The sequence below is a fragment of the Suncus etruscus genome, chromosome 13 (assembly GCF_024139225.1).
Source record: "Suncus etruscus isolate mSunEtr1 chromosome 13, mSunEtr1.pri.cur, whole genome shotgun sequence".
Classification (NCBI taxonomy): Eukaryota; Metazoa; Chordata; class Mammalia; order Eulipotyphla; family Soricidae; genus Suncus; species Suncus etruscus.
Genome location: NC_064860.1, coordinates 62,372,022 through 62,393,878, shown reverse-complemented (window position 1 = coordinate 62,393,878; position 21,857 = coordinate 62,372,022). Strand labels below are relative to the sequence as shown.

Here is a 21,857-nt window from a genome sequence, read left to right as displayed (position 1 = left end):
CACCACTTCCTTAAAAAGTTTATTTCACATTGAAAAACTCTTAATACCTGCATTTAAATAAAAAAATTAACATAAGTCAAGCCTCATATCTTTTCTGTTACATATCTTTCCAATTTATGTGACAAAAACTAGTATTTTTATGAAGGACTGTCATTTCTACTGTCACGATTAGAGACATGTTGTTTGGGCTGGTTCTACAGATTTTGGGAGAACCTCTTCTCTCTGAGAAGGCTACAACTGCATTTGAGGACTGAGAGCTTGAGGTGTAACGCCATTAACTTTAGGAATATTTTCATAGAAGATATAGAACATGATTCAAAAAAAGAAGATTTTTGACACTGTTAAGATCAGACAAAGATGTTTTCTTCCTGAATTAGAAAAAAAAAAGTTAGAATACCAAAAAAAGAAAAAGAAAAAAAAAAGAAAAAAAAACCTTGGAGACTTAAGGGAAAATACAAAATATTTTCTAGATTTCATCTTAAAATGAATAACAATTTTATTCCAGTTAAAGAATAATTTTTAGGGGCCAGAGCCTGTTTTTTTTTTTTTTTTTTTTTTGCATGCAACCAACCAGAATTCCATCCCGACATCCCATATAGTCCCTTGAGCCTGCCAGGAGTGATTTCTAAATGCAGGTCCAGGTATAATCCCTGAGTGCCTGCAAGTGTGGTCCAAAAACCAAAAAAAAGGAATAATTTTCATTAGAAAATCTTTCAGTGATAGGGCTAGTATATTTAAAATCAATGGTTGAATTTGCTGACTGTTTATTTTAAGTGTGTGGATTATATGTACATGTTTGTATATGTGCATAAATATATATGTACCAGCATGTGTGCTGGTTCATGCATCTTATTTAAAATTTTTTAATTATTAAATAATTATTTAATATATTATATATTCCCACAGTTCTTTACATTTATGCATACATATACATATCTATCTACATGTATAGATAATTAAAATTTATATTATATTTTATTTATGCACATCAACTTTTGCAGTATAAGGAAACTAGAAAAATGCTAATAGATTTGTTGACATGCAATGGTATCTTACATATAACTGTTAAATTCATCCATTTAAGGAAATGTCTTCAGACTTCAGTCCATTCAATTTTCCATTTTAATTACAGAGTAAAGTGGCTTACAAACATTTTGCAATGTCAAATGACAGTGTGTAAGTGGTTTCGCTCACATTAATATGTGAACTATAATAATGCTTCCTCTTATGCATATCTATCAACATCAACATCTTCCAAATATTGAAGGAAGACTTTCTACCACATTATTGTTTTTATACTTGAGATTCATCATTGAACTTATTTACTGAAATTACATTGCATTATACTATTAATCTTAGTTCCTGGAAAATCTAATTTTCCTGTAAGTCATGTAAATAAAAAATTTTGCATGTTCAAAAGAACAAATTAGATTAGTATGAAGAGAAGTTTAAGGTATGTTTGTATCACATTTTTTTGTAGTGCAAAAAAATATCTGGATTTGAATACTGAGCAAGTCTCATTATTTTTTTTATTGAAGTAATAAAAAGGGTATGGGTGTTTATATGTCTTAGGAACACAATGTTACCATTTCATATCAACCAAATTTATCATTATTTTAGTACCAGATATCAAATCTAGAGCAATCTACCACTGAGCCCTATGTCAGTCCATATTTTGGAAAGTTGTTTCACATTTCTAACCATCTCTAAACTTCTTTAAGTTGTTGTGAAGATTAATATCAACAATTTTTATCTCGTATCACTTAATTTATTATATTTCAAAAAGGATACACTGAGGAGATGGAGAGATATCACAGCAGTAGGGCTTTTGCCTGTCAAGCAGCCAACCCAGGACCAACAGTGGTTCAAATCCTGGCATCCCATATGGTCCCCCGTGACTGCCAGCAGCGATTTTTGAGCAGAGTCAGGAGTAACCCCTGAACCTGGCTTAGTGAGGTCCATGAAACAAACAAAAAAGGATACACGAAATAACTAATTTTTCATATGGATTGGGCAGCATACCAAGCAGTGCTCTGGGTTTACTCCTGACTCTATGCCAAGGAGTTTCTCCTTTCAGGATTTAGGGAATTACATAGGATAACAGGGATTGAATGTAGGTTGGCTGCATGTGAGGCAATAATGTACTGGCTACACTATCTCTCCAGACCTCCATAATAACGTTTTATAAGGTTGCTGGGTAAAATGAAATAGCAAGGTTAAGAGGTATTGTGAAAATCTGTAGTGCAGCAAAGTTCATTTGAAACAAAGGTGATTTTTGTATTACTTTAAACCTCAATGGAAGTAAAATAAGTTTATTATTAAAGGTTCACTTTAAATACTGCATAAGTTACTCTCTCCTATAAGAGAACATCCAGCACTGTTAATCAGAGACAAGACAAATTTTGCACAATACACTGAACTCTATGTTCTTAATAATTATAAAGGTAATTCACAAAAATTATTGTCATTTCCATTCTAGTAATATTCATGTTTTTTAAGTTGATGGTGTTTGTTCATAAATTTGAGCTGCAGCCTAGAACAATCTTTAAAATAGCAAGAAGTATACTGGAGTCAGCACTAGAGATAATCAGTAATTAAATAGTCAGGTGTTGTGATCCCATTATTAAACCATCAGTAGCTTGAAATTGATCATCAAGGAAACATTCATACTGTAACAATTGGCAAATATTACATCTCTGGGAAATTCATTCCACCCCTAATATTGGTCTTAGCCAATAATATGCTGGAAAAACAACTGATGCAGAAACATAAATTTAATGTGTCAGCTCCAACTCTTACTAGCTGATAGTCTATAACACACTATTTCGCCTTCTCCCCAAATATTTTCTGCAACTAAAAAATGGTATGATTGTTTCTTTGTCATAAGGCTTCTTTGAGGATTGGGTTGACTTAAGAAATGATCAAATATGTACTCAATAATTAGTATTTCATATTAATAAAATCAGATACAGCAATAAAGGAAAATGGGAAACTAAAAGTAAATGAACTGTCCAGTAACTGTGAATATTTGCTGTGTTAACAGATCTCATTAAGCAAAGATTCTAAACTTATAATAGAGAAGTAATCTTCTCAATTCAAAGTTTCACTTAGCATGAAGAGATTGTGTGCTTTTACAGTGCCCCCAATGGGTGATTTAAGAGAATTAGTTCTACTAGAGATGATTTCTTGGTTAGCTTGTTCCTCTGGAATTGGTCATATAAGCTATCCATTGAGCTTTCCTTAAATATAAAGATTTATGAGGCAAAGAATCTCCAAATGATGATATTTTTTGAAAAGTCATTCAACCTATCCACTTCTTCTTACTACCTTATCTAAATTTATCATTAACATACTAATTAGTAGTATATATACCATTTCCCAACAGTGAGAAAAAACAATAAAGATATATTCACCAATTTAATCATTGAACCAATAATTCAAATATAATCCCAGGTGTTGAAGAACCATCCACAACAAAGAAGCAATTCTTCAAGGAACATGAAAACACTAGATTTAAGGTACTTATGAAAGACTTTCTTGGACACCAGTGAAATATGTGGTTAGGTCACAAGCTTAACATTTACCATCCCCATAATTAGTACTTTGTCCTGTGTAAGAAATACAATCTGTTGTATTTCAGTTTCTTCAACTGTCAAGTACCAGTTTCGTTCACCTTGTAGAGAAACTGTCAAGATGAAACAAATACAGTAAACACTGAGAAACAGCAAAAGAATATCTTAAATACAAAAGAAGCATTGTTATAAAAAATCTATCAATAAATATTTTAACTCAATGCTGGAATAATACAATTGAAAATGAATGAGTTTGTATTTAAAACTACTGTGAAGTCTGCAAATCTCTATATTTGGGAAATAAAAATATAAACTAAAGCAAGTTACCAACCCAGAAACAGTAAATCTACAAATATAAGTTAGTAATGTAGTAGCAAGTTAGGTACTTGTAAGATAATTTATAGTAGGCATCCTCTGTATAAGGAAAACTTCATGTTGAAATCTACCACTTACAACATACAGCTATGGGTAAGGACCAAAAAAAGACTTTCAGTAGCTTCTGGCATGCTTCCTTCTAGGAAGCTACAGGACAGAAAAGCAAAATTCAGCAACACAAATGAAAATGAGAAAGCTAATTGCTGGTGCATAGTTGGATTACTAACATACCAATTATGTCTATGCTATAAGATCACTGAATAAGGATCATTAAGATAAACCCTGCTTATGAAAGGAATCCCCAAAGACAATTGAGACTAAAATAAAAATAAAATTTAAAAAAGAAAGGTAGCTAACAAGAGAACTGCAGCAGAGGGGAAAAGAAAGGGAGAAGAAGAAAAAGAAAACGAAAGACAAAATGTCATTCAAAACACTTGGAGTTGGACTGATTAGCTCATATGACGATAGAAGTGGTCCATGGGGGTCCTTGGAAGGGTCTCATTGATATTAGCAGTGATACTTATCTGTTCACTAGTTTTCTTGTTAGCAGTGCCTCTCTTTTGAGACTTAGTTGAAACATAGAAGAGTCTATGGTGTTCACATGTGCAGTCATGATGAAAGAATCTAGATCTGGGAAGTTGTTGCTGAAACTTCTGGAAATATAGTGGTATGAAAAGGCAGGCAAGACTTGGTTCTAAATCTTTGCTAGTGTCAGCCAACAAACCATAATACCTAAAAATATTATTGATGATTATATATCTTGATACTATGATATTAATTTTTTATTTCAAGATGGAATTATTGGGTCACATCTGGCAGTGCTCAGGGATTATTCCCAGATCAAAAGCATAGGAGTTGTTTCCAGTGGTTTTCAGGGCACCATATGGTACAGGGCTCAAGCCAGGGCCTTTGCAAGGAAAGCATAGGATTAGCCCTTTGAGCTGTCTTCTTGACCTGATAATTATAAATATATATGCAAGCTCAAAAAATAAAAATGTCTCAAATTTATGAAGATTTAAGGAGAGAGTATTTTCTTAGTAAGATATCTTTAAATTCTGGTCTGCATTAGGTGAACACAGAGATGTTTAGCCATATTCTTTAAATTCCATAATGTCTTAAACTAATTGCCATCAATTTACAGTATGAAACAGTTTTAATATGTACCTAAAGAATAAGCATTAAAGTTAGAGAAAAACTAGTGGCATAAAATAGAGAGTTCAAAGAGGGGACCGGAGAGATAGTATGGAGGTAAGGCGTTTGCCTTTCATGCAGAAGGTCGGTGGTTCAAATCCTGGCATCCCATATGGTCCCCTGTGCCTGCTAGGGGTGATTTCTGAGCATGGAGTCAGGAGTAATCCCTGAACACTGCCAGGTGTGACCAAAAAAAAAAAAAAAACAAAGAGAGAGTATGTGAAATCACTGAAGAAATGATGTCAATAATTAGATTGTAATCTTACTAGGTCATAAAATAATGTTATACTCAAATGTGTGTGCATATATATATATGTATACACATAATAAAATGAACAACAAAAATCATTTTGTATCTAATGGCAAGCTTTCCGAAGGTCATATTCTTCACACTACAAAATTCTCAGCAAAATTCTGGAGTATATTCATAAAAGTATATTCTTGCTTCCTTTTGAATGACAAACACATTATTAATTTATACATCCTTAATAATAGCATCCACTTTTTTTAGCTTAGAATAGGTAGATGTTTGTGAAATAAATTTACATATTTTCAATGCTAGGCAAATGGTTCTGAAGCAGGTAAGGTTGCCACAGGGAATTAACAAACCAAGCCAGTCAAGAGAGAGTCATGAAGTCAGTGGCTTCTTGCCTTGTCTCTGTGCATAGTGTGCCAAACTGACCTTTTTTTTTATTAAACCAGTACAAAATTCATGATGATGGAAGGTCAAGTGAGAGACAAAAGTACCGATCCTGGTGTATTTTTACGCATCAAAGGGATAAGTTTAAAGAAAAGAGAAAGATGGGGAAAACCTCAGTTTTGGGTTAATAGCTGGTGTCATCTTCCAAGTTTACCTTTTCTGTTCAAAACAAAAACTAAGACTACAAAAGTTTTGTTCTACTTTTGTCCACCGGAGGCAGGAAATCCAGATCAGAATTTATAAAAGTTGGTTTATTACTTCTTTGCAGCAACCCTGCCCGTCTTCAGATTTGTATGCCAGGGGTTGGAAATACGGACTGTGGGGATTTATTTTACAGATATTTACATTTGTCTTTATATTTCTCCTAAAATGCCATTTGCCAAAGGGTTTACAATTTCCCACAATACGTGAAAGAGAATAAATAGCTCTTCTGTCAAAAATTTTTACTCCATATTTTCTCAGGGCTTTTTCTGGGGGGGAATGGAAAGGATTGCCAAGTAGTGACTAAGGCAGTAATTCCTAATGATACTTAGCCAAGCAGGCTCATAATTTAGTGTCTGGGCTGGAGCATGGTGCTTAGTCAGGCCTTGTAGTGCCCAGGAAGAACATGGGTCACTCCAGAGCTATAGCCAGCGATGTGTAGGGAACCCAGTGGAGCTGAGAATTTAATCCAGATTGGGCAAATACAAGGCATATACCATAACCCCATACTATCTTCTTGGCCCCTATATTCTGCTTTTTTTTTATTCTGAGAGTTTTTCACTAAATTAGAGGCTTTAATCTGTTTTTAAATGCAACAACCCATATGTTCAGATTCTTACAGATATAAATAAAATATGTTTTCAATTCTGTACTATTTCCTAGCCAAAGGTGTAACCCAACCCCTTTTTCTCAGTTCATAACAGCATAGTAGGGTGTTACAACACCCTTGTTGAGAGTCCACACATTAAATAATTTTATTTATTTACATGTGAGAAAAGGAATTTATAAAAAAATGCCTAAAATAGCTTTGAATTTTTGCCAAGTGCCTTGTAGACATTTTACATTAAAGCAATTAATTTTGATGACATATAAAGTTTGTGAGACTTTAATGAAATAGTTCAGTGTTCATGATGATTTGTTTTAAACAAATAGGTTTCTAAACATGCAATTTTTTCAGGAACAAGTTTAAAAGGCAGAAATGACTCGCAGTCAAATCAAGTCTATGAGGCATGGCTTTGGAGCAAGCCTTTTGAGTATGTGCTTTCTTCCCTACATAGTAAAGACAATCATGCTCATTATATAGTTCTGCGCCTTTAGTAGCTGGATTACAAACGTACGCCACACAATGCTGAGCCACGCTATAGATGTATTAGCATATTGATTATAGTCCCATTCTGAATGATTTCAGAAGGCAATCGGCTGTGCTGCTACACTGCCTATTTCCATAGCAAGTATATTCACATTAAACCACATATTGCTCTTTTAGATCAACTAGAGAAGAATGCACAATGCCACTTACATCACCTGAAATGGGATTTCTCCAGTCAGATTTATATGTCATTTTAAAGCAAAGTTGAGCGCCGGCGCTTATTCCGTAAATTGGGACTATATAGGCAGCCGGAACTCGATGATTCAGCCTGCCACAACTCACAAGTGCATTTTATTTTTCAAGATGCTCTAAGATTAAATCCCTTATCTTGTCTTAAAACGCTTCCTGTTTAGGTATTACAACCTATGTCAGCACCATCTCTAGTACTTATGTTAATCTTATTTGCAATTTGGAAAGAAAACAAACATAAAAATAAACCATTTTACTTCCCCAAATGACAGGGACCTCTCCAACGATGTGGTTTTTCACAGCTTGAAAAACCAATGACTAGGCATAATGCCTTGTTGTAAACATAGAAATGAATAAAATTATTTTTTAAATCCATTTTTAGTATTGGCAGATGGTCACAATGGCAGGTTAGAGTTATAAAGTATTTACAAATCTATAACTACTTGCTAACTTTCACTGATCCACTTCAGGCTAAAGAAGAAAAAATGTAATAATGCAAAAGAAGAATTTGAGGGATGTTTAAACCCTTGAATGAGCACATCTGCAGGACCCGATTAATCTATTGTACCTTGCTTTTACAGTGCTGTGTAATTCAGAAAGCTCCCTGCATGGTAGTTTAACCAAGCCAACACTGAATACAATTTATTACTCAAGTTATAAAGGAGATTTTGATTCCTAGGATGTCTCAAAGCAAAGTAAGTAACTCAATGCAATATATTTTCCTTTTTTTCCCTCAAACAGATAATAGAAAAACTAGTTCCTTAATAATAGTTTCCAAAGTTGTACTTAAAGATTTTCAACAATGTACAGCTGAAATTTTATAGTATTATGATGAAATACTACTTATATATTTTAAAATAAAAATTTAATCTCAAAATATTAAATAGCTAACTAATAATTACAGATAAAGGCATACATGTTTTTTAATCATTAGTATTTTTGTAAAATATTTTTCCTCTTTCCCATGTGGATTTTTGTATTAGTATAACATAGGTCATACCATAATTTCTCTACATTATTTGGCACAGTAAATATGATACACACATTCAATATAAAGAAACTTACTAGTGAAAAACAGAAAACACTCATTTTGTTCAGTTTCAGTCCACTGTGCTTTCAAGAAAAGAACAGTCTCTGTAGCTTTTTCTCTGCATTTTCAGTTGTTTAGACAATTCTTTTGGGATATTATATAAATAAAATTCCCTGCCCTGATCTAGGGGATTCAGAGACCATTATCAAATAAGTGGCAAGGTCTTCACTGAACTAGTTTCTAAATTAATGAGAAGCCTTTTTAAAATGAGAGAATGAGATGAACCATGATATCTGTAAGGATATTTCAGGTGTGGCATTATCATTCCTAAAATCTGAGGGAAAAGGAAGCCAAACAACAGTAAGTCAAACTAACTAAAACTATCAAGCACTGAGGAAAATATCATTCTTCAATATAAAATTCACACTTTCCCTTTAAAAAAAAAACTCAAGACTATTACAATTTTCTCTCAATCTTCCTATTGGCAATTGGGGGAATAATATGAAATACTGGGGATCAAACCCTGGCAGCTGTATGCAAGGCAAACACCCTACCTGCTATGCCATTGCTCTGGCCCTATATACATATATATGCATACACATATACATTTTTAACTGTAAATATTTGACTTTAAACACAACCACATTATGGAACAAAACATTACCTTTATCCATCTACAGAAATTTTTTATTTGCACAAATAAAACCCTATACTTAATAAATATTAATTCATCATTCCTCTCTCCTCAGCACTGGGAACCACTGTTCTACTTTCCGTCACTAATTAGATTTGATTATTCTATGGATTTAGTGAAAGTAGTACTTTTTAATTGTGACTGGCACATCTCATTTGGCATAATTTCTTAAATGCTAATCCATGAACCTGTGTCAGAAATTCTTTAAGTGGACAAATTAGATGGACAGCAAGATAGCACAATGGGTAAAGCTCTTACCTTGCATGGGACTGACCTACCTTTAATCCCAGACACCCTACCTGGTCCTCTGAACCTTGCAAGGTAGAATTCCTGAAGTAGAGCCAGGATTAAGCCCTGAGTGTCACTGGGCTGAGTGTGGCCCAAAAACCTAAAAAAAAAAAGAAAAAATATCTAAATTATAGTCTTTGTATGTATACATCACATTAAAATAAAAATCTGCTCTTTGGTTGTGAATATTATATTGTTTCCAACTTTTGGGTATTGCAGAAAAGTTGTCACTAACATGTGAATTAATTGTTTAAGGAAAAATAGTTTAAGGAGTAATTATCTTACCTTGCATGTTGCAGTCACTGGTGAAATCCCTAGCTTCAATATATGTCTCCTGAGCACTACTAGGGGATATCAGGTGTGATCCACTTCCTCCCTAAAAAAATGAAGGTCAAAAAAATGTATTGTGCCTTTGCAATTCTTCTAATTATATTAATGCAAACTGGGGGGGGCAACTAAATCCTGGCACTGTGTCAGTGATTGAACAAGGATATATAGAATGACTTGCCTCTGTTCTGCTAAAATGGCTGGAAATTCAGATCTGGCAAGTATACTTTGGTTTTTTTGGTTTGTCTGTTTGGTTTCTTTTTTTTTTTTTCCAGCTGGCCTAGTACTAATTTTTTTTAATGGCATTTATTTCTAATCCCTGGGAAAAGCATTTACAATGTCCTTTAATTAGAAATACATGGAGCAGTGCATTGACATCTTCTCTTTTGAGTGTTATTAATAATTTGAGTTGTAAATAACAAATAACTCATGACTGAGCGTGTTTACTCAAGAATAATTACTCTTCAGAGACATAAATTGGTTTGATGATTATTGGCCCTAAGGCAGCGGTCAGTGAGGCTAGTGTCAAGGTCACTGTCTCCAATGCCCTTCATTTCCCTTCATGATATAAATATGGATGCAGAAGATCAAAGAAGCATTTCTCACACAATTGCTTTCAGACAAAAGAAGACAGTATTCATAAGCACCAATGTCAAGTATCCCTGTGTGTTTGCCTGCTTTTCAATTATTCTTCACAACAGCCTCCACGGGCTTTTGAGTTTCTTTCTGCATACTTTCCCAATGTAATTCTTTAAAAACAACATTTAAAGTGCAAATTTTAGGGGCTAGAACAATAGTATTGAGCATAGAATTCTCTCATAGCAAGCTACTAACTCAGGATCAAATCTTTGCATCTCAGATTCCTACAAGCACTACCAGGAGTGATTCTAAGTGCAGTCAGGAATAAGCCCTGAACACTATGAGTGCAGCCAAAAGCCAGTAATAACATTAAATTAAGTGTACTTTTAAAAAACTAAAGAGATAATGCAAGAGGTAAGGAGTTTATCAAACATGCAGTCAACTCCAGATTACATCCTTAAATCATATCCTATAAGCACCACTAAGTGTAGTCCTTGAGCACAAAGCCAGGAATAAGCCATGAGCACAGCCACGTGTGTTTTTAAAACAAAAGCAAACTAGCAAATATATATATATATATATATATATATATATATATATATATATATATATATATACATATATATATGTAATCAAAACCATAGCTAGATAAAATAAAACGTTTGCATCTCTTATTTTAATTTTAAGAGCTGTAAATTTTTTGGTTTTTGGGTCACATCCGGCAGCGCTCAGGGGTTACTCCTGGCTCTATGCTCAGAAATCGCTCCTGGTAGACTCAAGGATGTCGGGATTCAAACCACCGTCTTTCTGCACACCAGGCAAATGCCCTACCTCCATGCTATCTCTCTGGTCCCAAGAGTTGTAAATATTATTAAAATGTCCAGTTTAAAAATATAAATCATGAAATTTTCACTGGCACATATAATTAATATTCAAATAACCCTCCAATTCCTTTCAGCTATAGTTAAAAAACATCTCAAGATATTACAGTAGTTTGTTCCTTCATCTATCTTCCTATTCTGATTCTTTCCTGTAGAAGTATTTTAAATTCTAGACATTATGTAATTTCACTTCTTCATACTTCACTGGTGTCTTTTGTGTGTGTGACATTTTCTTAGGAAATCAGAATGCATTTTTGACACCTAAAAATCATTCTTTGCTGGGGTCGGCGAGGTGGCGCTAGAGGTAAGGTGTCTGCCTTGCAAGCGCTAGCCAAGAAAGGACCACGGTTCAATCCCGCGGCGTCCCATATGGTGTCCCCAAGCCAGGGGTAATTTCTGAGCGCTTAGCCAGGAGTAACTCCTGAGCATCAAAACGGGTGTGGCCCGAAAAACCAAAGAAAAAAAAATCATTCTTTGCCTGGTAATATGGCCCGCAGTAGAGCATTTGCTTGAATGTGGAGATTCTAGTCTCAGAACCTAGCTCTGCCCAACTCAACATAGAAAAACATTCCTTGGATGCTTTCGGAAAGAAAATTCAAGAAGTAGAATTCAATCCCCAGCACCACAGGCTTCTTTTGCAAGGTTTGGCAGGTGTGATGTGAGCTTTTCAGAGCCCAGGCAGCACTGTATCTTCTAACTTGAGCACAAAACATTGGACTGTCTTACCTGAGCACTGCTGGATGTGTCTCCTCATTCACTCCAGAGCTGCAAACTGCTCATTGTGGCTCTTATTTAAAAAAAAATCATGAAATAATCATTTCAAATAACAACTGAGGGGCCAGAGCAATAACGCAGTAGTAGGGCATTTGCCTTCCACAGAGATGACTCAAGTTTAGGGTTCAATACCCAGCATCCATATGATCCCCTCAGCCTATTAGGAGCAATTTCTGAGCACAGAGCCAGAAGTAACTCCCTAGTGTCGCCAGGTGTGTCCCCCACCATTCCCCCAAAACAACAAGATACCAATTTGAATCCCTTGAAAGAATTGTTTCCACAACCCCCTTGAATGTGGATTGAGATGGGTTTCATTCATAAAAAGAATCTGGCAGACATTCACTTTGTGGGATCTAAGCCTCTAGGAGGATGGTCATGTTCCATTTCCTCCTCCTTAACATGGATTAAACTCCAGGAATCACATGGACTGACCAACAGGAAGGACCCTGGGGGACTCCAGAGATTCTCCAGTTGTTCTTACGCTGACAACCGAAACCAATATGAAAGCTTTGTGACACAGGCCATCAAGTCTTTGATGATACACCACTGTGATATGACCTAAGTACTGTCTCCCAAGAGATCTGACCAAACTGCAATATTATTAGAAAGCAAATGATTATTATTTTAAGTCACTATATTCTGTAGTGGTTGAATGTGTGGCAAGCTAGCCAAAATTTCTCCCATAATATTTTTCCTTATAATCTGCTTGTTTGTTTGGGTCCATTTCTGTTGATACTAAAGGGTATTCTTTTTGTTGTTTTTTGTTTTGGGGGGAGGGTCACACCCGGCAGCACTCAGGGGTTACTCCTGGCTCTGCACTCAGAAATCGATCTTGCAGGCTCAGGGTACCATATGGGATTCCAGAAATCAAACCCAGGTCCGTCCAAGGTTGCGTGCAAGGCAAATGTCCTACTCCAGCCCCACAACGGCATTCTTGTCATGGTATCCAGGAGTCATTTCTGACAGTAATCCAGGTACCATGTCATTCCCAAGATAGGCCCTGGGTCTCTGGCATGTAGTCTGCACACTATACCTTTGAGGTTTCTTCCTGACACACAACTTTATTTTTTTTTTCAGCTGAATCTTTTCATTTTCTCCACTTGAATCAAGATCCAATAAAGAAGAAACATATGCCACATCTGTTTACTGGTCTCTCAAATACGTTTAATTTACAAAGAAAGCGATTTCTTACCTACTCCCAAATTTTTCTGCTTTAATTCATCTCTCTTGCAACAAACTTGAATAGAAAGCAGATTCTGTAAAAATATGGAATTTGTGTTTTCTACTTTTTTCTTGGTCTATCATTTAATTGGCTCTTCTCTTGTATTTCCTACACATGAACATTTATACTTTCGTACAAATAGAAGTTGATTAAATCGTAAGCCAACTTTTTCCAAGAATATGTCACAGATGGTCCTGGGTTCTTAACATTTATATCAGATTAGAAGGCACAGTATTTTTCACTTTGTCTGATACAAAGATATTTTTATATTTTAATTACCTAATTTTAAATAACTTATTCCATTAGTTTTATTGGACATTATAAACTAGTTCTAAATTTTTATGTCATTTCACGTTAATTAGCTAAATTTTATTAAGGTGAAATTTTTTTCATATCTAATCACATAGTTTACCAAAATAAAATTACATTAAATGAAAAATTATGAGAATGGAATTAGTTTTCTACTTTTTTTTTAATATATTCTATGTGGTATTTTTTTCTCTTCCTTTTTCACCTCGTTCTTTTTTTCATGACTCTGAGTTTTTAGGTGTTTATATATTCAAATTGCTTGATTAGTGCTTCTGTATTTTCTTTTTGCCTAAATCTGTCCTCTCTTTAGCATTGAAAGTAAATGCATCCCATCAAAGTAAAACGTACTCTTTAAGGTTCTGGAATTCAAGCATAACAGTATCTACTCACCTTAATTTGCTTCCATTTTCCTCCTTTGAGATTTAGTCAGATCTCGAACCAAGGAAAGTTCTATATAGTTCTTGAAAGATCAAATTTTTGTACCAGCATATTTCTAATTCCTTTTTCTCTTTGATTTTTATTTATTTTAAAGAAACACCTTATTTTCTCCTTCTTCAAACACTTGTATGTGTAGCAGCTAGAAAATAATTTCTTTAACCTGGAGGATGATAAAACTGAAGACTGAAAGTTCTTATAATATTTTCTAACATAAATGCCCACCATTAGGCAGGAGGTAGCTATAGGAAAATATCTAAAAATAATGCTGTCATATATACCGTAATTAAAAAAATTTAATTTCTCCACTTCAGCAAGAAATTTTCCAGACTCTTATACCAGGCAGATGCAAAAATATACAATTACATTTATATTAAAATAACCCTAAGATGTTTAAAAATTTAAAAATCGTTCATAACTTAAAGAGAATTGGTCTTAGTAGGCATCAGGAATGGTCTTTTGCTTCTGCCATATCCTTTTCTTCTCATATACTGGGAATTAACTATGTTTTATCATTTTACCAGAAGGGAGAATTTCTTCTCATTGTACATGACAATTACCATTTATCCCAACAGGTGGTTATCTGAATAGTATGCAAAGAGTGTAAGTTTTACAGTCAGACAGACCTCTTTCTGAATTTAATTACCATAAAATCCTTGACAAATCACTTAAATCCTATGAATGCCAATTTCTACTTCCATAAGAAAGAAATGATAGAATCTGCCTTAAACATTTTAATATAAATGGATAACAATACATGAACAGTGAATCCTCAGAATAATTTAGCAAACTGTTATCACTAATTAATTTGGTCACTTCTTCCAATTAATGTGCACACATCTGCAGCTATAAAACTGCTGTCTTACTCAGGGATAAAAAAGAAAGTGTATCATGACCAAAAATGCTTCAAAGAAAAAGTTATTAGATTCTAGACTCTAAAATCTAGATACAATAGCATGTCAGATTATGTAGAGATTATTAATAAATAAAGTTAATAAAGAGGCACTAGATTTTACTCAGATAGAGGAAACAAGACTTTTAGAAGCAATGGAACTTTTCTACATCCACATAGCTACAATGTCCAGATATTCCTCATGTATTGCTATAACACCTGATAACATTCACTACTCTAAGAATGAGGAGGATTCTTCATTATTTAATCAGTGAATACCTTGTAATAAATGCAGTTGTGCTATTTCTCACTTGTTCCCCTGGATCCACCTGGCATTTGAATTATTATTCTTTAGTTAGAAGAATTTTCCTAGTTTTGTGAAAATGCAGTGTGCATATCAGTAGAGCATCTTCATCATATGATTGCTTTGTTGTTCCCTTTGTACTACAATATCCTATTTTTCCTGCTACAAAGTGATAATGATTCAATCTCAATATGATGATTTTTGTAACTGGGGCCGAGAGAAACTATAAAAGTATAGGAATATTTGACAATTGTTGATTCATTCTTCTGTCATTCATTCAACCAGTACACAATGACAGTAGTTAGTTTCCCAGGTCTTAGCCAGGCAGAACACAGTGATAAATAAGTTATGATTTTTACCCACAGAAATCTTCCTGTAATTGTTAGTAATAGTTTCTCTGAGTGGCCTTGAACAAACTACTCACCAAACTGCAAATAACAGTGTCACCTAAGCACAGAATATCTGAGAGTAAAGTCACTTTATTATGAATATTCCTCTATCTATATGGACCTCATACTTACATTGGTCTAATTTCTTTCCTCTTTCTCTCTTTTTTGGAGGGACTTTCCTTTGGTGCTGCTCAGAAATTACACCTAACTCAGTGCTAACGAATAATTCTTGGCAGGGGACCAACCATATGTGGTGACAAGATAAAATCTGAGTCTATCATATATTGGAAAGCACCTTTCTTACCATCTCTTGGTCTAGTGTCTCTAGTTTTTTAAGGGGAAAAATAGATTCTATACATTGTTCTAAAACTAAGGAAATCTATAACAAAGGGTATTAAATTCAAAGGGTTATTTTCCTTTTAGGTTTTCCACATACAAAACAAGAGAGAGATTAGTCTTTCTCAGCATTTGTCTTATACCAATACAAAGAACAAATAGGAACTTCCTTAAAGCCTTGGAGGTCACTGTGAGTTCCAGGAGATGATTATCTTAGTTCATCCATAACTACTCTCAGCATATCAGCCTATCATCCACAGTCTGGTTGGAAAGTTCTGTGCTAGAGGCTAGCTAAAATCTCTTTTGTCTTATCACTTGGAATAGAAATTTAGTTACAGAAAAGGGGGAAAAAATCAGAGTAAGAGAGGGGAAAACCTTTCCAGTTCAATACGGTAAGTTGAACACACTCATTTTTCTTTTCTTTCTTTTCCTTTTTAATTTTTTTTTCTTGGATGCTATGTGGTTATAGCCTAGACAATTCTGAAATCCCACATTTCCCTGAAATAATGCTTCCTTAACTTAGATCAAAATAATTGTAAATTATATAATCGTTTTTAATCGCAAAGGCATGTTTTAGCTTAATTAATAATCACTTCTTGTTTCACGCCCACTTCAAATATTTCATATACAAAACACAGATGTAAAACTACACATTTCAAAAAAGCAAAATCAGTTTAAAGAGTGAAACACAAAAATACCTATTAATTTAAAATAGTTCACAGAAAAATTAACCTAACATCCATTAGCTATTGAACTCACTTAAAAGACTCATATAGTTTAATTATATATGTATAATTTTTATAGCAGTGACAAACAAATATGTCAGATTTTAAAGAAATCTAAGGACACAACTAAGTTTTAAAAATGTATAAATGTGTTGTCTTTCAAATGTTAAGACCTCAAGTTTCAACTGATCAATATGTAAAGCCCAATTTACATGAAAAATTCTCTTAGTGAGATTTAAGAGATTTGTTTGGTGATTTCCAGTTATTAAATACAAGAAAAATGTTTCTTGAAGGGATTTTAGTGGAGGAAATAGTCCATAAATTTTATTCCATGCTTCAATTTTATCTGCAAAGAGTATAGCATGAGATTGTATAATCTCAAGTTTCTTGCATTTGTTTTCCAAATCCCCATTAAAACTGAAATGAGTAAAAGAAATGAGTATCTTTGTACACAAACAAAAATGAGTTACAAAACCAAATTACATTTAAAAAATTCTATTACTACAAATAAAGTTGTCACGTTAAACTTATTAGTTGCTTCAAGTTTTAATTTAATAGAAAATACATAGATAGGTAAGAATAAAAGCAGCTGTCTTCTCTCAGTAGATTTCAAGAGAAAGCCTGATCACTACCCAAAACATTTTTATTTTTTGGTTTTTCGGGCCACACCCATTTTGATGCTCAGGGGTTACTCCTGGCTAAGCGCTCAGTTATTGCCCCTGGCTTGTGGGGGACCATATGGGACCCTGAGGGATAGAACCACAGTCCTTCCTTGGCTAGAGCTTGCAAGGCAGACACCTTACCTCTAGCGCCACCTCGCCGACCCCTACCCAAAACATTTAATATCATTTGAATTCTGTCAATGATGCTGAAATACTGTATTTTCACAATATCAATGAAAATGTTTCCCAAATAAGATTTTAGAATACTTGAAAGTGCATGCTGGTTTTGATAATATCTCTTTTATTTATATACAGTGCAAATTTGGTATCAAGTAAAATATATGCCACTAAAGAACCAGCTTATTTACTTGTTGAGTTTTTCAGTTATGTATCAAATTATCTAGAATGATTTCCATGTGTTTCTATCTGTTCATGCTAGTAATACTCTGATATTTCTGTGATTGTCTATTTTTCTATATCATTAGTTAAATCAATATACTAAAATACTCCTAGTCCAGAGGGCTGATCCTGTAGGTACTATTCCACCAGTCTTCTTTACATGCAAAAAGTTTCAGCATGAAATAGTCTAAAATTAAATGTCAGCATTTATTAGTCTACAAAAAAAAAAGAAAAAATTTCAGAGGAATTGTAAATACACCTTCTTTGCATGATTGGAAATATTATTACTATCAAAACATCAGCTAGTCTAAAGCATTATGCAGATTGAATTGAGTACCTATAAAAATATTTGTGATAGGGAGTTGGAGCAATAGTACAGTGGGTAGGGCACTTGCCTTGCATGTGGCTGAGTTGGACCAGTCCCTCAGCTGTCAAGAGTGATTAGTAACCAGAGAGCCAGGAGTAAGCCCCAAGCACACTGGATGTGGTCCAAAGCCAAACAAACAAAATTATAACGTTTTTTTAAAGACAGAAGCCAAAAGCATTTGCAATTTACATGGAGTAGTAAAAACCCCTGAATAGCCAAAGCAATCTCAAAAAAAGGGGGATGTGGATTTCACTTTTCACAATTTCAAACTCTACTCTAAAGTTGTAGTCATCAAAACAATATGGTACTGGAATAAGGTTAGACACTCAGACAAGTGGAATAAAATTGAGAATCCATTAATAGACCCTCATGGATAATTAATTTTGAAATAAGAAAAAATTTGAAACAAGTGAAGAACTCCTCATCAACAAATGCTTTGGGGAAAATTGGGCAGTAACATACAAAAAATTAACTTAAGGCCCTTTTCTAATACCTATGAACAAAAATCAAATAAAATGAATTAAATATCTTAAATTAAAACTAAATCCAAAACTATATTGAAGAAAATAAATGTAGAACATTTTATGACATTTAATCTTGAGGCCTCTTTAGGTATTCACTGTCATGATAGAAGCTAGGGGAAACAATGAAATTGGGATAATATCAAACTAAGAAGTTTATTTACTGAAAAGAAACATGAAAGCCCACAGACTGGAAGAGAATATTTATACACTATTCAACAGAGATAATTAACATCCAAAGATGCATAAAACACTAGTATAACTTTACAAGAAAAATACAATCAATCTAACAAAAATGGAGGCAAATATCAACAGTAAATTTTTTAAAGATGACATACAGATAGCTCAAAGATACAAGAAATATGCTTTGCATCACTTATCATTAGAAAAATGCAAATAAAAAAAACAATGACATACCCCACACCAGATCTGGCACACAGATCAAAGTATAAAAACAATCAATATTGGCAGTGATGTGGAAGAAAAAAATCTCTCTAATTCACTGCTAAGTAAGAATTTCAACTAGTCCTGTCCTTTTTGAAGGCAATATAGGCACTTTTTAGAAAACTAAGAATTGAACTTCTATATGAGCTATCAATTCTATTTCTTGGCATCTACCATAAAAACCCAAAAACTCTAATTAGAAAAAACATTTTTACTATGTTAATACATGTACTATTCACAATAGACAAAATTTGGAAACAATTTATGTTCAAGAACAGATGATTTAATAAAGAAACTATGGTACATATATACTTATATATAAATATGTAGATGTGTGTGTTTGTATGTATATACATATATATAAGAGAATACAGTACTACTTGAATATGAGAGATATTTTATGCAACTTGCAGCATGGTTGACTCTGAGTGAATTTAGAAGAGGAACAAAGAATAATCTTTCTCATATGCAGAATATAAAAAAGAATATTAGAGAAATAACAAATGCCAAAGGCCACAGAAAAGAGAAATACTTTAGTAAGAATCTTCTGAAGTAAGCAAAGAGGAAGATTGAAGTGGGTCAGGTGGAGGGGGATGATACTGGGACAATGGTGGAAGAAAATGCACACATCAGTGGAGGCAATGATGCTAAAACGATTTATGCAATAGATCAGAACATTAATGGTATTGTAAACTACATTATCTAAAAAAATTTTAAACACATTGTTCCTCAAGATTTCATACTGAGGAATCTATTCTTTGGTAGAATCGCATTATTGCCAAGGTAAAAAATATTCTTACACATCCTGTTTTCTTCATTGCTCATGATATTAGTACCCTGACAGTGTCTGGTTGTGATTGGCTCTGGTGCTCAGTGAGAATTACATGAAATTGCAGTGTTTGCACACACCGCTGCAGTGCTCATAGAAGGTAGGCAAGCCTTAAATTGTGGTGTTTGCATATATGATTTCCACAGGTCACAGTCTTCTTGATGAATGCAAGTTTTCACTCTTGTGCTTGTCAGTGGTCTAAAACATTACCCCAGAGGGTTATACTTCCTGGCCTACTGCTCACACAGATTTTAATTATGTTGCCTGCCAAAGTTACACATCTTTGCAGCACTTACAGACACACCTAGCTTTAGCAATTAATGCTCTATGTTTGTGGAAATACTCCAGCTTTACTCTGTCTTTAATATTACCTTGGCTATCCTAAGTCCTTCAACACATATTTTTAAGAGCATTGGATTAAAAATCTCAAGGGAACTTTAAGTTTCATCTTGGTCCTGACAAGTATGTCCTTGAGAAAAACATTTGAAATTTTTGTTTCCTCATTTGCAAAATATGCAGTGCTTAGATTAGAGAAACTTAAAGACTTTTACATTTGTGATTTTCTAGTCCAGTTCACACAGAATGGGAGGGTAATTAATGTTCATAAATAAAACACAGGAAGACTCCCTTTGGAAGGATGGTTGCTTAAAACAGCAAGGTTTATCCTCCACAAATATTATTATACATTTAAAACATAGCATTTGAAACTAGATCTAAAAACAAATTAACATATTTACAAATTCTCTAAATTCCTTACTACCCTCTACCAATAATACAACAAAATATATGCATTTTTGAAAAATATTCATATATTAGAAACATATGTATGCTTAGTTATGAATATCCATATCAATATTATGAGACCACTAATTTAATCATGAAGTAACTGAAACCATTTTGCCTCACTAAACATGATCTCTAACAAAAATCTATCTTTTACCAGGAAAATACCACAATCTCAGGCTTTTGTTTTGTTCTTAAGTGTTCATTTATATAAATTCTCATACAGCAAATATTCTCTTTTCACCATTTCACATTTCTTTACAACTCACTCCCTGTCTTATCTATACCTACATATTTTTGAGATTCATACTTCTCCCCATTTTCCTCTTACTCACCCACATGTATGGTAACTAGATGTTCTCTCTCTCCAAAGATAAACTGCATCAAACATTTTAGTTTTTACCTCCCCCAAATCAGCTTAAATTGTTTTTCTTGTTTTTGTTTTGGGGGGCCACACCCATTTGATATTCAGGGGTTACTCCTGGCTAAGCGCTCAGAAATTGCCCCTGGCTTGGGAGGACCTTATGGGAAGCGGTCCTTCCTTGGCTAGCACTTGCAAGGTAGACATCTTACCTCTAGCGCCACCTCTCTGGCCCCAGCTTAACTTGAATTGTGAGATGAGGAAAACTGCATTAACAGCCATACAATCATATGTAGTCTTTGGAAAGAACTCTTAGGTTGTGGGTGCATTCCTCTATGCAAGTCATGTGTGTTAACTCACTTTATAATGATATTAGGAGCTAGTCTGTATCTGGCTTGCTTTAAAAATGAAAATTCAGCCATGTCACTATCCCATCATAACCAGAAGTCCATCCCCTTTTACCTTTGTCTTCATGATTTTTTTCCTTGCCAGAAAATAAAGATCTCTAAATTTAAAAAAATTGGTAAGGCCTTCATGGGTTTCATTTTTGATTGGGGGGGGGCACATCCAGAAACACTCAAGGCTTACTTCTGATACTGTGCTGAGGATTCACTCCTAGCAGTCTCATGAGGTCATGGGGGAAGACTGGAGATTAAACCTGGCTCGGTCTCATGCAAGTCAAACACCTGACCACTGTACTATCACTGATGTTCCAAGAAATGGGTAAGTTATTACAATAGTCAAGAAATGGTATCAGTATCAGTTAGTGTATCTGGATATCTGCTACCATGTAGGAAAAATTGACCTAAAGGCACTGAAACTTCAAGGAGTAGGACTGGAAGGACACAGATTAGTAAGGGTTTCTTTTCCCTGAGACAAAAGTAAGAGGAATAACAATGGGCAGATTGAGAAAAAGGTGCAATCTAGT

General features: G+C 34.1%; 1 protein-coding gene across 1 annotated transcript in view; it reads right to left on the bottom strand.

Moving 5' to 3' along the window:
- Positions 1-21,857, bottom strand: part of SAMSN1 (SAM domain, SH3 domain and nuclear localization signals 1) — a 200,970-nt gene that overhangs the window by 166,168 nt on the left and 12,945 nt on the right. Inside the window, 1 exon segment of the mRNA XM_049785584.1 lies at positions 3,585-3,685. Within this exon segment, the coding sequence (XP_049641541.1) occupies positions 3,585-3,685 (101 nt within the window).